This window comes from Macrobrachium nipponense, chromosome 29 (assembly GCF_015104395.2).
Source record: "Macrobrachium nipponense isolate FS-2020 chromosome 29, ASM1510439v2, whole genome shotgun sequence".
Lineage (NCBI taxonomy): Eukaryota > Metazoa > Arthropoda > Malacostraca > Decapoda > Palaemonidae > Macrobrachium > Macrobrachium nipponense.
In genome coordinates this window covers 14,696,519-14,714,393 of record NC_061092.1, presented here as the reverse complement: position 1 = coordinate 14,714,393, position 17,875 = coordinate 14,696,519, and the positions used below count along the sequence as shown (strand labels likewise).

Here is a 17,875-nt window from a genome sequence, read left to right as displayed (position 1 = left end):
TTCCTTCCCAATTTGCTGGCGTTGTGTTTACCACCTTTCAGGCAATGCTCGAGGCGGGTTTTGGAAGCCCCCGTGATTCGAAACCAAGCAGTATCGCTCTCAGTCGGCTGCGAGACGTGATCTCGGCCAGAGGTCAAATTGCCAGCCTCCCAAAATTAGGCCTACCCACGACGTACTGGTGGACCCGGACCCCAGACCTGAACAGAGGTCGGACCGCATTCTTCTACAAGGATACACAGAATATTGCATAAAGGTATGTCTGAAAGTGTAAACTTCAACCCAGCACCTTTTACTACCATACGACTCTTGCTAAATTCATTTTCAATTCTTATTTTTACCCCTTCTACATCAGAAGCCCTTTGTCCTCATCGGCCACGTGCTCCCCTTTGTGACTTGTTAAAGACCTAGTTTTCGTGCATACCTCAGTGAACCATTCGAGTTTTACCTTCCCCAATGTTAGAGAATTAATCAGCCTTAATCAAAGCAAGAAGTCATTTTTCCTTTTATCTCGTTTAATCTGGGATTCTTTTCCAGATTCCATGAGTCACGTGCCGTCTCTGCCCGCAAGTGTGCATTAACCCAAGTGAATGAAAATCAGCTTGAATTGAATGAGACTATAAGCCCCAACGTGGGGGCCAATATCATTTAACTTTTCTCCAGGCCAGCACGGGCCTTTCTGTAAATAAATAGTTTTAAAGTAACGAGCTGAGTTTTCTGGCGACCTTCCCTCTAAAGAAAGTTTACGGTAAGTTCAAGCAATTCCCTCTTGAAATCCCTAAATTACTTCCGTTTACGTATCTAGCTTCTCTCAAGGCCCTATATAATTAAATATACCAATAAATATATATATATATATATATATATATATATATATATATATATATAATATATATATAGTATGCATATATATATAGATAATAGATATATATATATATTATATATATAAGATTATATATATATATATATATAGGTATTATATATATATATATATATATCTATATAATATATATATATATAATATATATATATATATATATCTATATAATATTTATTTTTTTTAGTTTTTATCTATATAGCTTACTAATATATCTATATATATATGATATATATATATTAATATTATATATATATATATATATATATATATATATAGTATAAATATATATATATATATATATATATATATATATATATATATATATATATATATATCTATATATATCTATATAATATATATATATATATATATATATATATATATATATATATCTATATATAGATATATATATCTCTATATATATATATATATATATATATATATATATATATATATAGATATATATATATATATATATACAATTTTACTCTCAGAATGAAGGAAGAAATCTTTCTAAAAAGGTCAGCTACAAGTATCATCATACCCTGGACAAATAATTATTTTCAATGTCATAGAAAAAAAAGTCCTTTTGTGCAGTAATAATACACTGCAGCGATAAGAAAATGATTCATAGCAATCAAGACATTTGGTGGAGGAAGACGGAGAGAGAGAGAAAGAGAGAGAGAGGGATAGATACACACACCCACCCACACGACACACACACACACATATATATACACACAAACATACATATGCATATGTATGAACGTATGTAGGTATGTGTATTTGCGCGCGTAGCGCCCTTCTACAGGACGGATAACCGGGAAGACCAGTCGAGCGAAGACTGCATTTCTGGGGAGGGGGGGGGGGGGGGCGGAGGTGGGGGAGGGGAGGGAAAGTAATTTTGGAAAACATGTTGGCTGCGGATCTCGTCCCAAAGCGGAAGTCGCAAATCTGTCCAGGACGATCATCAGGGTTATGGAGATCAGGACGCCCATTTTCCGCGCAAAAACCTTTACCGAAGACATTATTATTATTATGCATTTAGAAATCTACATGTTACATGCGAAAGATGGGAACGGATAATCTGTGCAACTGAGTATATTTCCGAGAGTTCAAGAATATAATCTATGTAACTGAGTATATTTGCGAGTGAGAGTTCAAGAATAATCTATGTAATTGAGTATATTTGCGAGTGAGAGTTCAAGAATAATCTATGTAATTGAGTATATTTGCGAGTGAGAGTTCAAGAATAATCTATGTAATTGAGTATATTTGCGAGTGAGAGTTTAACATTGATCTGTCACTGAGTATATTTGCGAATGCGAGAGTTAAAGAATAATCTGTGTCACTGAGTATATTTGCGAGTGAGAGTTCAAGAATAATTTATGTTAGAGTATATTTGCAAGTGAGAGTTTAACAATAATTCTGTCACTGAGTATATTTCCGAGTGAGAGTTAAAGAGTAATCTGTGTCAGAGTATTTGCGAGTGACAGTTCAAAAATAATCTATATGTAATTGAGTATATTTTCGAGTGAGTGTTAAAGATTAACCTATGTAACTAAGTATATTTCCGAGTGGGAGATAAAAACGTCTTTTTATTGGAAATAATTGTACAGTGATTTTAGGTATTTACTCAACAGATTTATTATTCATATTACATAATAATAATAATAATAATAATAATACATAAGATATCGGGTAAGTGTAAGTTGCATAAGAGCATAGTTGACTTTGTTTTTGATACTGCATCTTCATGAAGATAAATGAAGCATTTATGTATACGAATAAACTTACCCCAAAAACGGCGATAAATATGCATAAATACATTAGGTCTCATATATACATACGAGAAATCCTTTAAAAATACAATCACGTTCCTCACTAAGGCAAACATTGACATTTCCTACGAAATAAAAGGTTATAATTACTGATGCTTCAATGATTTTTTTGTCTCAATTCGGTTCAGCAGTTTCGCCGTCTAAAGCGAATATACATACATACATACATTCATGCATACATACGTAGTCCGACCGTCAGCTTGATATATGAGATATATATATATATATATACATATATATATATATATATGTATATATATATATATATATATATATATGCATACATATATATATATTTATTTAAAGTTTTGACTGAATCAACGCCAACCTCACATTCCCACATTATATCATTACAATCTCTACATCCATAACAGTTCTACGGGAATGACACTGAAAAAACATCTGGCACAGGGCTATGAAACAGCATGGTACCTCATCTAAAAAGGTAATCTGGTGTTCAGCAAAAACTAATACTAGATCACGCAAACTCGAAAGCCAATGGTGAAAGTGGAAGTACTCACTTCAAAATAACACTTGTGGAAAACGGTCAAAAAAAAAAAAACGTTTCTACGGTGATTCATGACCAACATCGCTGATCCAAGAGATACAGATTCCGGAAATCTGCTGACGTGCAGGCAAAATGGCAAATTTGGAAGAAGTACCAGACAGAGTAGAGTTCTCAACGTTTTGATATTTACTTCGTGTCTGTAAACAACGTTTTGACGTTAACTTAGTCTCTGTAAACAACGGGAACTATATAAAACTGACTTTGTGGCTATAGATTATATCTGGTAAACTTGCGAAGGCATAAAATAGCATCTTTTCCTCCATTCCCTTTGGTCTCTCCCACTTCTAAAAAAACTACTTAAAGTACTACACCTCGAAATATTTTACGTTAAGCTCCCCAATAAAATTAATATATCCCCTCTGAAGGTATCTACAGATGAACAATATTACTAGTAATACGTAAATAGTATTAAGGAATTGGTTACAACACATCTTACAAATCTTACGATCAACCAGCGACCAGAATTAGCCCCAAATATGATAAATTCCGATCCGAATGACAAAGGTTCCTTGCCCACAAAAGGTGTATATATTTATAGAAAGTCGATAGCCAAATAAATTAGTTTCCGCATGGGTTGTTCTGTTAAATGTTCATTCCTTGTATGGATAAAAATTCTCTCTTCTCTCTCTCACTCTCTCTTCTCTCTCTCTTCCTCTCTCTTCTCCTATCTTCCTATTGTTTTATTCCTATCTATCCTATCCTATCTATCGTATCTATCTATTTTACTAATCTTTAATAATTATCTATCTATATATATATACATATATATATAAATATATATATATATAATATATTATATATATTTATTTATGATATATATGTGTATATATATGCATATATATAAATATATGTATATGTTTTTTCGTGCAATAAATAAATATTTACAAAACGTACGCACTCAACCACTAATGTACGACAGTTTATAATGCGTACTCAAAACAGATAAAGCCACCGACATTTTCCCCTATTTCTTCATCGTTTATAAATCACTTGCGTGTGTGTCTCTGAGTGTGTGTGTGTGTGTGTGTATCATAAATCCCGTATTCGTACGTAAAAACATAAAAGTCCTGACACACGAAATATACGGTTATGACCATACATTTTATCTTTACACAATTATTCCCGCGGACAAAACACTGGCAGCAAAAAGTCAAGGCAAGAAACTGACATTTAAGATAATATTATACCTAATAAGAGACGAAATTCCCGTTTCTTTTTCATTTTTCTCTTAATCTTTATTTACCGTCGCTTATAGGAAACGCAATCTCCACAACGTTGGTTAATCTCTGATAGAAGCAATCTCGAGTTTCTTTGCAATGTTTATTCCACAATCAAAGGAGAGAGAATGGGACGTTATTAACATCTTGCATGACCTTCGTTTCTTCCACAGCTAGATATCAGAGATTTGTTTTTTTTTATTTCTTGTTTTTTTTTTACTCTGATCTATATATAATACACTGCTTTGCAACATATAGCTAAATCACAGCCCTCGAAAAAGTGTCTCGTATTTGGTGATTTCATTTTTTTTTTTATTGAAACTATTTTTTCTTGTCTGGTCAGCCTTCGTTTGGAACATTATACTACAAAATGTTTCATATATATATATATATATATATATATATATAATATATAATATATATATATATATATATATATATATGTATATAATATATATACACACACATTATATGTATGTGTGTGTGTGAGAGAGAGAGAGAGAGAGAGAGAGAGAGAGAGAGAGAGAGAGAGAGAGATGAATTAAGCGGGCATGAGATTACAACTAAACAAATGAAAATCAGATAAACTAATCTGCCAGGTCTAGATCACGAAAATTAAAAAATGTAACACATCTATCACCTTTCTTTAACGGTACGAAAATTTTTCCATGTCATCAATAAGACAAATATCCTGGAGAATCTTACACTATAATATCGTAACTTAAGTAAATAAAAAATTTGAAATTCTTCCCATCACTCTTAACAATTTACGGCAACAAGTTATTGAAGTAATAAGCGGACACGCTCCGTTGGACATCGAACTGTTAAACAGCTCTTGGTAAGGCAATGTTCCAAAGAAAGTATTTATGTAATGTGGAATCATTACAATGCGTAAGTTGTAATATCTGCACGGTTATTGTGTACCTCCAACTCGGGGCACTGTTTAAACATAGACCTCTGAAAGAAAATAGGCGTCCGCTTAGTAATAAGTATATTCTTTCAAAAACTCGACAGTTTTTTAACTCACACCCATAATTTAAACCAGGTTCATGTGGGTAATATTCTAGAAATAAGTATACAAGCATTAAGCTGCAATTGTCTTTAAATATCTAATTCGCTCTACCTCGGAATTAATATAGCCTTGTGGGTAAAGCGCGCCACTGTACGTCCTAAATTCTTGGTTGCGTGGTTCGAGCCCACGAGCCGACGAATTCCTTATCAATTGAAAAAGTTCCCCTTCGGTTCACATATATGGAAATATATCAATTCCGAGATATAACGAATGAGATACTAAAGAACAATTGCAGCTTAATGCTTGTATACTTAATTCTAGAATATTACTCTCAGGAACCTGGTTTAATTTATGTATGTGAATCACGGTGATAATGATAAAATTCAAGAATTAAGTACGAAAGTTACTTTACGTATATTCAAATGAGCTCAGAAAGACTGGTCTAGGCCTATATCAAATTCATCCAACACGAAAGCTCAGTGTCTACGATCATTCCTTCCACCTTCCCTGCGAGAGCTCCTTATGCCTACACCAAAAGAAACACGTAGAGCAAAATAACATGGAAAAATAATACAATAATTTTGCAAAAACATTGTAGCAGGATGTAACTCGCTAATGATGTACCTGATTTTCTCAGAGTATTCAATGATCTTACCATTTTCCGTTTCAGGTGACTCGGTTCAAATGAGTTCAGTAAGAGTGGTCTAGTCTAGGCCTATATCAAAGGAAACGCCCAGTTACCAATGTAGCGCAAAATAACACGGAAAAAATAAAACAATTATTATGAAAAACATTGTAGTAGGATGTAACCCCTCAATGAAGTGGCCTGTTTTCCCAGTTCATTCAGTTATCTTAACCATTTCCCGTTTCAGGTGACTCAGCTTACACCGAGAAAAGTGTGGAGATCACGGAGCTGCTGGTCCCCGAGTCGCCACGGGACGGCGATGACGTCACCCTCACATGCAAGTTCCGCATCGCCGGCATCAATCACCGACTGTACACGGTGAACTGGTGGCGCGGGAAAGACCAGTTCTACACTTACAAAGGAAGCAGCCAGGAGCCCAAGAGTTCGTTCTCTTTCAAGGGCATCACTGTCAAGGTAAGTTCGAATTGCCCAAATCAGGTCTTGCTGCTGATAGGTTTGAATTCCAAGTCAAGAGAAATTTCTTTATTCAATAGAGGTACTTTAAGCGCTGTTCGATAATTATGTGTCGATGTTTCCCAAGCCCAGATAGACTCTAGAGAGGTTCTGAGTCATAAAGGGCATCCGCCGATTAGACATCCGCCAAAACAAATTATTTTCTTTGTTTGTTTGTTTGTATGGTGTTTTTACGCTGCATGGAACCAGTGGTTATTCAGCAATGGGACCAACGGCTTTACGTGACTTCCAAACCACGTCGAGGGTGAACTTCTATCACCAGAAATACACATCTCTCACTCCTCAATGGAATGCCCGAGAATCGAACTCGCGGCCACCGGGGTGGCACGTCACCACCATACCGACCACGCCACTGAGGCGCTCCAAAACAAATTATGAAATGAACCTTCCAACGATCGTTAGGAACACCTGGAAAAGGATCATCAAAATGACCCAATCTAGGGGATTAAGCTAAGAAGATAATCATTAATGTGCTATGATGGATAATCACTAGAATGAAAAATAAACCTTACTGTCCAAATCTGATATCTGCAGTGAGGATAGGGAACATTACCATCTAACAAACGGGACCCCCCCCCCCCAAAGGAATTGAAAATAAAAAATTCTGGAAGAAATATCGAATTCCTCAGATTCAACTCTCCCGTCAATGCTGAGGCTAAATTCCTAATCAACACGTAACATCTACTGAAAGTATTAAATTCTGCTCGCCAGTAAGAACCACCTACAGACTAGACAGGAATGCGCGAAAAACAAAAGCTAGCAGACAGACACAAAACGCCCAGCCTGACAACAAAGCAAAAAGAATGCATAATCATTCCATTCACAAAACCAGTACACAAAAATGGAAATTTGGTTTGAACGAAAAGCAAATAACAAAAGCTTCGACAATACGCGTAAGAATAGGTCCATTTGTCCGACTGACCAGTTTACAAATGGAACCAAACATTTTCGTGTATGTTTACAACACTCCTTCCACGAGCGCCTCTGTGGCATGATCGGTATGGTCTTGGCCTGCCACCTCGGTGGCCACGAGTTCGATTCTCGGGCATTCCATTGAGGGGTTACAGATGCGTATTTCTGGTGATAGAAGTTCACACTCGACGTGGTTCGGAAGTCACGTAAAGCCGTTGGTCCCGTTGCTGAATAACCACTGGTTCCATGCAACGTAAAAACACCATATAAACAAACAAACACTCCTTCCAATATCACAGTTTCGAATTTGGAAATAATACGGACTGGATTATAAGATTTAGGAAGAAGGTCAATTGCTGGGAGAGGGTGGCAATTATGATACAAGAAAGAAAATATGAAGGGCGGTAGAGTAAAAGGAATGTGAAGGCGTTGCAAAGAACCTTAAGTAATGCATACAGTGCACCGTGTGAGGTGCACAGACGGTACCACTCCATTACAAGGGGCAATCATTTTGGACAGAGATAATGGTTCCCCAGCCCAGGAAAATACAAATGGATACTTTTATATATGTATATATAATATACATATATATATATATATATATATATATATATATATATATATATATATAAATATATATATATATATATATATATATATATATATATATATATATATATATATATATATATATATATATATAGTCAGTCTCGAAGTGAACACACAAATTTCCCATCTTCCAAACTGTTTATTTCCGAATATTTCAAAGATAAAAGATTGATTTTATGCCGATAAAGTTCCACAGCTGGAGGGATGTTACGCAACTAAAAATTGGTAATAACAAACTGACTTAGGTATTCGAAGTCCTTGAGGAATTCTGATGCCTTTAGGTATTATTATTATTATTATTATTATTATTATTATTATTATTATTATTATTATTATTATTATTATTATTGAATACAATAGCTGTTTCAACGGCATTTAATTTATATAGAATCTCTCAATTCTTCTTATTATCTTTTTCTCGTCAGCATGTAGCTGGTGTATTAAGTTTCCTAAGGACATGTAAAGATTTTCATTTGTCTTAGGTTTATTCCTCTAACGTGTCGACAGCGCACAGGCAGTCATCTATGAGAGTTTACAGTACAGTGAATTAAGATACAGTTTACAAGTATTTATAGCATGCAAGGTCGTGTACAATCGGTGGGCGGGTCGGTGGGAACGGATTTTAATTGGTCGTTGGATGGAAACGAAATCTCCCCCTGAGGCGTTCTGACCTGCGTAGTTTGGACGGGGTTATTAGCGTCGGTTGGGTGTTGTTTGGGGTAGAGGTACCCCAAACAACACCCAACCGACGCTAATAACCCCGTCCAAACTACGCAGGTCAGAACGCCTCAGGGGGAGATTTCGTTTCCATCCAACGACCAATTAAAATCCGTTCCCACCGACCCGCCCACCGATTGTACACGACCTTGCATGCTATAAATACTTGTAAACTGTATCTTAATTCACTGTACTGTAAACTCTCATAGATGACTGCCTGTGCGCTGTCGACACGTTAGAGGAATAACCTAAGACAAATGAAAATCTTTACATGTCCTTAGGAAACTTAATACACCAGCTACATGCTGACGAGAAAAAGATAATAAGAAGAATTGAGAAGATTCTATATAAATTAAATGCCGTTGAAACAGCTATTGTATTCAATGCTACTGCCCTCAGAGAAGGCCTCCTTCCTTATTATTATTATTATTATTATTTTTATTATTATTATTATTATTATTATTATTATTATTATTCAGGCTGACATTTTTTCTAGTTCTGCTGGTATTATGCTTCTTTTGTCGACATGTTTCGACCTCCTCACAGGTCATCATCAGGAGGAGTTAGCAGAGGAACTGTTAACTCGTCCCGATGATGACCCGCGAGGTCAAAACATGTCGACAAAAGAAGCATATTATTAATTGATTATTACAATTATATTATTTTTTTTTTTTTTTTTTTTTTTTTTTTTTTTTTTTTTTTTTTTTTTTTTTTTTTGCTCTATCACAGTCCTCCAATTCGACTGGGTGGTCTTTATAGTGTGGGGTTCCGGGTTGCATCCTGCCTCCTTAGGAGTCCATCACTCTTCTTACTATGTGTGCCGTTTCTAGGATCACACTCTTCTGCATGAGTCCTGGAGCTACTTCAGCCTCTAGTTTTTCTAGATTCCTTTTCAGGGATTTTGGGATCGTGCCTAGTGCTCCTATGATTATGGGTACGATTTCCACTGGCATATCCCATATCCTTCTTATTTCTATTTTCAGATCTTGATACTTATCCAATTTCCTCTCGTTTCTCTTCAACTCTGGTGTCCCATGGTATTGCGACATCAATGAGTGATACTTTCTTCTTGACCTTGTCAATCAACGTCACGTCTGGTCTGTTTGCACGTATCACCCTATCCGTTCTGATACCATAGTCCCAGAGGATCTTTGCCTGATCGTTTTCTATCACTCCTTCAGGTTGGTGCTCGTACCACTTATTACTGCAAGGTAGCTGATGTTTCTTGCACAGGCTCCAGTGGAGGGCTTTTGCTACTGAATCATGCCTCTTTTTGTACTGGTTCTGTGCAAGTGCCGGGCATTCACTTGCTATGTGGTTTATGGTTTCACTTTTCGTATTGCACTTCCTACATATAGAGATGTTATTTCCGTCTATCGTACTTTGAACATATCTGGTTCTTAGGGCCTGATCTTGTGCCGCTGTTATCATTCCTTCAGTTTCCTTCTTTAGCTCTCCCTCTGTAGCCATTGCCAATTGTCATCGCTGGCTAGTTCTTTAGTCTGTCTCATGTATTGTCCATGCATTGGTTTGTTGTGCCAGTCCTCTGTTCTTTCTGTCTTTCTCCTGTCTCTGTATATTTCTGGGTCTTCGTCTGCTTTTATTAGTCCTTCTTCCCATGCACTCTTTAGCCATTCGTCTTCACTGGTTTTCAGATATTGCCCCAGTGCTCTGTTTTCGATGTTGACGCAGTCCTCTATACTTAGTAGTCCTCTCCCTCCTTCCTTTCGTGTTATGTATAGTCTGTCCGTATTTGCTCTTGGTGTTAGTGCTTTGTGTATTGTCATATGTTTCCTGGTTTTCTGATCTATGCTGCGGAGTTCTGCCTTCGTCCATTCCACTATTCCTGCGCTGTATCTGATTACTGGCACTGCCCATGTGTTTATGGCTTTTATCATATTTCCGGCGTTGAGTTTTGACTTGAGTATCGCCTTGAGTCTCTGCATATATTCTTTCCTGATCGTGTCCTTCATCTCTTGGTGTTTTATATCTCCTCCTTCCATTATTCCCAGGTATTTGTATCCTGTCTCATCTATGTGTTTGATGTTGTTCCCATCTGGTAGCTTTATCCCTTCAGTTCTCGTTACTTTGACTTTTTGTATGTTGACTAAGGCGCATTTTTCTATTCCAAACTCCATCCTCTGAGTCCTCAGATACAATCCTTACAGTCTGGATTAGGGTATCTATTTCCTTGATGCTCTTACCATACAGCTTGATGTCGTCCATGAACATCAGATGGTTGATTCTGTTGCCTCTTTTCTTGAGTTGGTACCCGACATCCATCTTCTGTAGTACTTTTGTCATGGGAATCATGGCTACTACGAAGAGTAGTGGGGACAGTGAGTCGCCCTGGAAGATCCCTCTCCTGATATTAACCTCTGCTAGTCTTATTCCAGAGCTTGTAAGGATTGTATTCCAGTTGCGCATTGTATTTTTGAGGAAGCTGATGGTATTTTCCTCTGCCCCATATATTTTCAGGCATTCTATTAGCCATGTGTGTGGTATCATGTCGAAGGCTTTCTTATAGTCTATCCATGCCATGCTTAGGTTGGTTTTTTCCTTCTCCTACTGTTCTTCATTACCATTTTGTCTATCAGGAGCTGGTCTTTTGTGCCCCTACACTTCCTTCTGCAGCCTTTCTGTTGGTGGGGGATGGTGGTTTGTTTCCTCTAGGTAGTTGTATAGCCTTTCACTGATGATACCTGTTAGTACTTCCACATTATTGGTAGGCAGGTGATAGGCCTGTAGTTACTGGCTATATTTCCCTTACTCTTGTCTTTTGTACTAAGGATGTTCTTCCTGTGGTCATCCATTTGGGTGCTTGGTGATTTGAGATACAATGCTGGAGTTGTTTCTGCTATTCGTGGGTGTAGGGCCTTGAAGTTTTTTGAGCCAGTATCCATGGACTTCATCGGGACCTGGGGCTTTCCAGTTTGGCATTTTCTTTAGTTGGTGTCTGACTGTGTCTGTCGTGATGTCTGTGAATCTTTGTTTTATTCTCCCTGTTTCTTCTTGACTTCTGGAGCCATGTTGCATGTTTGTTGTGTGATACCGGATTGCTCCATATGTTTTCCCAGAGTCTCTTACTTGGTTCGGCTTCAGGAATTTCTGGGTGGTTGTCTTCCCCTCTTAGTTGGCTGTATAGTCTTTCTGGTTGGTTCCGAATAGTTTGTTCTGTTGGTATCCCTTATTCCTGTTCATGTATCGTTGGATCTTATGTGCTTTTGGCCTTAAGCCTCTGTTTTGTTTTACATCTTCTATTGTGTTGTTTAATCCCCTCTCTTGTACTTTGTATTTCTCGTTGAGTTCCTCCCTTGTTTTCTTGCTTCTTAGCCTTTTTTCTGCCATCTCTTTCAGTTTACTCAAGTCAGATCTCATCACCATGATTTGCTTTTCCAGTCGCCTTTTCCAAGGAGGTTGCTGTTTTGGTTTCTGTTGGGTTGGTTGTGCTGTTCGAATTCCCATCAGTTCTGCTACTAATCTTGCTCCTGCATATGTCAAGTTATTTGTTTCTGTGATACTGGTGGTCTGTATTATGCCCATTATTCATTGACCTCACTTGTTTTCTCCCTTAATTTCTTGTGTTGTAGGCTTTCATGGAGGGGATCTTTGTTCTCTCTGTATCTGGCTCCATCCATTGTCTAATCTTTTCTACCCATTCCGTCCTCTCTGTTACTTCGTCGGTGTTTCTTCGTGTGTCGTTGTTTGATATCTCATCCTCCCTGTCGTCTTCTGTGGCATCGTCTCTCAGTTCGTCTTCGTGTAATTCGTTGTCGTGTGACATTTCCCTTTCCAGTTCTTCTCTTTCTGTTGGGGAGAGCCAGTTCTTTTTCTTTATGTTCCTTACTTGGTCTGCCAGCCTCTGCTCTGTTTGGGGGGTGTTATTCCTCTCATTCCAGATGTTGACCAATCTTCTTCTATATCCTCTCTCCGTCGGGTTGCTTTTGATGTAGCATCTCCATATTTCCTTATTTTCTTCTCTTGTCCATTTCTTCCTTTTTGCCTCTGTAGCTCCAATCTCAGGCTGTTGATTATTGTCGTTGTGGTGATCAGTTGCTGGATGACGACCTCCAAGTACCTGACCGTCTTCCCCTTCAATTGGGTTGAATACCTGGTTGCCGGACGAAGCTCCTCTGTTGCCAGAGGTTCCATTTACGTCGTTGTCGGTTAATCCTTCATTTCTTTCCATCATTGCTGAGTTTTGCTATTTAACCCATAGCTGGAGTAGACTGAGGAAATTATGGTAAAGATCCTTTCCCAAGGAATCAACGCCGAGGAGAGCGGTCACCCATCCAACGACTGACCAGAGCCAGTGTTGCTTAACTTGACTTAAGTCTATTGACGACCTAACCCACTCCTCCACGGCGCCACTATTATTATTATTATTATAATAATATTATTATTATTATTATTATTATTATTATATTATTATTATTATTATTATTATTATTATTATATACTTAAACCTGCTCAAGAAAATCAGAAGTTCATTACCAAAATGATGGCATGAAATACCTAATTTGATTATCATATTTAGAGAAACTTAACAGAAAAATGGCCACTACCTACTTTCAATCAGCAAGATAAACAAGGCACAGAAAACGTATTTTAAAAAAAGAGCACAGAAAACGTGTAGGAAACAAAACACACTACATTTAATTTTACCGATAAAAGCTGGCTCGACGAAGCACACATTACCATATAGATCATCTATGCTAATCCCGGCGGTGCCTTTCAGAAATCAGGCCTGACATTATCTCAGTCTCATATAAGCCAGACTTGATATTAGGTAATTAATGTCCCTCATTTAGGATATGCTTTAGGTTATAAGTTTTTTTCTTTTTTTTTTTTGGTTTTTTAAGAAACCCGTATCATATAAGGGAACAGCAACTGAATGATTGGTAATACTAACCTATGGTATATATATATATATATATATATATATATATATATATATATATATATATATATATATATATATATATAGATATATATAGATAGATATATATATAATATATATATATATATATATATATATATATATATATATCATACATATATTATATATATATATATATATATATATATCTATATATATATATATATATATATATATATATATATATATATATATATATATATATAATATATACACACACACACACTGGCTGGATAGCAGCATCACTACGGAATCTCAAGTTGATAACGATAAATACAGTTTATTCCCAACGTTTCGCGAAACCCTATCGCATCATCAGGAGGTCTATAATAGATATTTAACGAAATCAACGCTCAAGTTTTACCATGAAAGCTGAAAGTTAGAAATTATTAAAACTTTTAAACTGACACCCACCATAAGTCTATTCTCCTTTTGTAATGTAGCTGCTAGCCCAGTTTTGATCCAACACAGTAGAGGGCTTCTCACATACATAATCTATTGCTAAAGACGACAAAGCCACAATGGGATTTAATGATGGCTTTATGTATGAATGGAAAACATGCACAGTATTAACAAATGTAAAAAAATAAAATAAAAAATAATTGAAAACGTGAGGTAAGGTGGCTAAGACAAAACTAGACCATGAAATAGCAATGAGGTAGAGTTAAGGGACAGAAAAAATGCTGAATGCCACATTGTATGAAAAAGGCGTCAATACAGTATAGGAAATAAAATTAAAGAATAAATCAGGATATCCAACTGAAATTTCTGCTTAACAAAAAAGTCTCTTTTTCTCTCCTTTTCCAGAACGAGGAATCGTCTAATGAGTCCGTTGTATTGAAAAGCGTCTCCGAAGAAACTTCGGGTCTCTTCAAGTGTGAGGTGATGGGCGAAGGTCCCACCTTCAAAACGGCGGTCCTGACGAAGTCCATGAGTGTTGTAGGTACGTAAAAAAAAAGTAAAAAAAAAAAAAAAAAAAAAACTTTTTGAACACGAAGACTCTTTACTGATTTCGATTATTCGCTTCCATCGTCAAACGCACTAAAAAACTTTTCATTTCAAGTAATCTGTCTTTCTCAAAAATTTATAATTTTTTCATTATTTCTATTACCTATCATTCATTGCACGTTCAGTTCTTATTGTACATATTTAACTGATTACAGGTTTTTATCTTAATTCATTCCCACAACTTCCCATGGGATATTTTCATTCTACAGGATGTCCATAAAGTCCCAGTACCATTCGGAGCAATAAATACTTGTAATGGTACTGGGACTTTATGGACACCCTATACATCTTATGTTCACTGTATTTTGAAGCTGGATAAGCTAATGTATAATATATATATATATATATATATATATATATATATATATATATATATATATATAATTAATGAAGGCTGCATCAAGTGGGATATCTTCCCTGTTGGTTTAAGGAGTTGGTTGGATGGTCCACACCAGGACTCCTACTCCCTTAGGACAACGGCCTATGTTGCCCTAACCTAGCTAAATCTAAACTATACAACCAAGAATGCCGTGTAAAGAGCCTCCCTAAACAAGAGAACCACTCTCAGAACGTAAAAGTTCCACAAATCTGGAGTCGTTACTCAAAGGAGCAAATGCGGCACTTGAAAAGTATAGCAAAGTTCCTAGAGGCAGATTCAGCCTGGGATCCGATGTAATTCTTCAAATACATTCTACTATTTCATTTGCTTCTAACTCAAAACACCAGCAGGTTGGGGTGCTCGATATATAAAGTATAGCCTTTTCGATAATGAACAATGAGTTTTCTGTGAAACTCCCTTAACTCAAGAGTATTCGAACTCAGTGCAAGAATAAAGCATCCTTAGTGAGAAAGGAGAGCTGAAGACCAAGGGTTTTTTTTAAAAACCGATAGATTTTTAAAATTGTCTGAACATAAATGGAGTCCTCTGCTTAGGAACATTGATTTCTCGCCCGTACCGAGTTAATCACCAACGATGAGAAAAAGAAACTTGTCCCTTGTATCCAGCCCTTGTCATACGAAGATTCGATGGTGCTTTTGGTAAAATGAAATTAAGGAAACTATTAAACTTCGGGAAAGAGTGGAGGGGAGGTCAAGATGGAGGGAAGGGGTTGGGGGGAGGTTGGGGTGAGAGGGAACTCGAGGTAGGGTTGGGTAGGAGGGGAGGGGGAGAGAGGGTAGTCGCTACAACTCGCTGATTGCAATTAGACCAACAGTTCGTTGAGACAAATTTCTCAACTTCAACCGTGACCTCCTACTTCTCCTTCCCCCCCAGCCACCTCCCAATCCCCCCTCCCCCACCCCGGCTACTTCCGTCCCTCATTCACACGTACACACAAACATAGGCACACGTCTCTCTCTCTCTCTCTCTCTCTCTCTCTACTCTCTCTCTCGACTCCTCTTTCCGATGCAGTTTTCCCAGCTCTTTTAATTAATGTGTAGACGAGGGTCTGAAGGTGTGCGTCTTTTCTGGTCTCTATATATGTTCTCTACCCCGCCCCATGTCGCCAACCCAACCCGCACCCCCCACCCCCCCCCCCTCCTCTCTCTCTCTCTCTCTCTCCCTCTCTCTTATCAAATTCTATCCGAGGAGTTCAAATAAAATTACAGAAGTATTTCTCAGCTGAGCACCACTTTAATGTGACTCATTCGAATGTTTATTAGAAATAAACTGTAAATAGTTGCCAATAATTCGAAAAGATTACACTCTCTCTCTCTCTCTCTCTCTCTCGCTCTCTCTCTCTCTCTCTCTCTCTCTCTCCTAGCTATATCTCGCGTATGTATTTCTCTCTTTCTCGTAATTAAAGATTTTCATTCTCAGTGTAAGTTCCATTTGCAGTGAACAATTTGCTTGATTTTTCTAAGTCAACATTTCTTATTTGGCCTATTTGTCTTTAACGGGAAGACCTCGACGAGGTAATCCACATGAAATAGGGAGACCTCGAAGAGGCAATCCACAGGCAACAGGATATACCTCGACGAGACAACTCATAGATAACGGGAAGACCTCTTAGAGGCAATTCACATAAAACGGGGGAGACCTCAACGAGACATCTCATGGGAAACGTGAAGACCTCTCAGAGGCAATTCACATAAAACGGGGAAGACCTCAACAAGGTAACCCACGGGTAACAGGAAGACCACGACTATTCAATTCACAGGAAGCAGGACGACCTCGATGAGGTAATCCACGGGTAACAGGAAGACCTCGGCGAAGTCATTTACGGAAAGCAGGAAGACCTCGATAAGGTAATCCACGGGGAAGCAGGAAGACTTCGATGAGGTAATCCACGGGGCAGCAGGACGACCTCGATGAGGTAATCCACGGGTTAGCAGGAGGTAAATCACGGGTGACAGGAAGACCTCGATGAGGTAATCCACGGGTAGCAGGAAGACCTCGATGAGGTAATCCACGAGTAACAGGAAGACCTCGGCGAAGTCATTTACGGAAAGCAGGAAGACCTCGTCGAGGTAATGCACAACCCAAAGAGAGATTAAACCATTCATAAGGCATTCAGTTAAAAGCATCTCTTTTCATACACAAATACACGCGTGTTCCTTCAGTAATATCTCGGTGTTGATGTAACTGTATATAATAATTATAATACAACAAACGCCCAGTCTGGCAACACAGCGAAGAGCTACACGAAGCGACGACAAACGCCAAGAGAGACAGTGGCTTCTCTCCCACTGCTCTGTGGCATCCCCGGCATTTTTTCGGTTACTCGGCAAATGACCTCAGATCGAGATCGTTCTCGAAGCCATTTAACGCCATTATCATCAATGTATCTCTGAGAGGACAACTCTCCCTCCCTCCCTCCCTCTCTCCCTCTCTCCCTCTCTCCCGACGCCGCCGTCTCCGCCTCGCGCTTTGCTGCAGTTCCTCCTCCTCCTCCTCCTCCTCCTTCTCCTCCTCGCCCTCTGTCTACGTCACGGTAGCGCTGTGGGAGAATCTGAGATTAACTTGCTCTCCTCCTTATTTATTTATTTATTTGTTTATCTCTCTCTCTCTGAATTA

At 37.7% G+C, this 17,875-nt stretch overlaps 1 protein-coding gene across 2 annotated transcripts in view; it reads left to right on the top strand.

The window, feature by feature from the left end:
• Positions 1–17,875, top strand: part of LOC135206140 (uncharacterized) — a 286,363-nt gene that overhangs the window by 250,507 nt on the left and 17,981 nt on the right. For both annotated transcript variants that reach the window (XM_064237397.1, XM_064237396.1), the window contains exons 4-5: positions 6,388–6,614; positions 14,659–14,794. In XM_064237397.1, the coding sequence (XP_064093467.1) occupies positions 6,388–6,614; positions 14,659–14,794 (363 nt within the window). The remainder of the gene's footprint in view (positions 1–6,387; positions 6,615–14,658; positions 14,795–17,875) is intronic.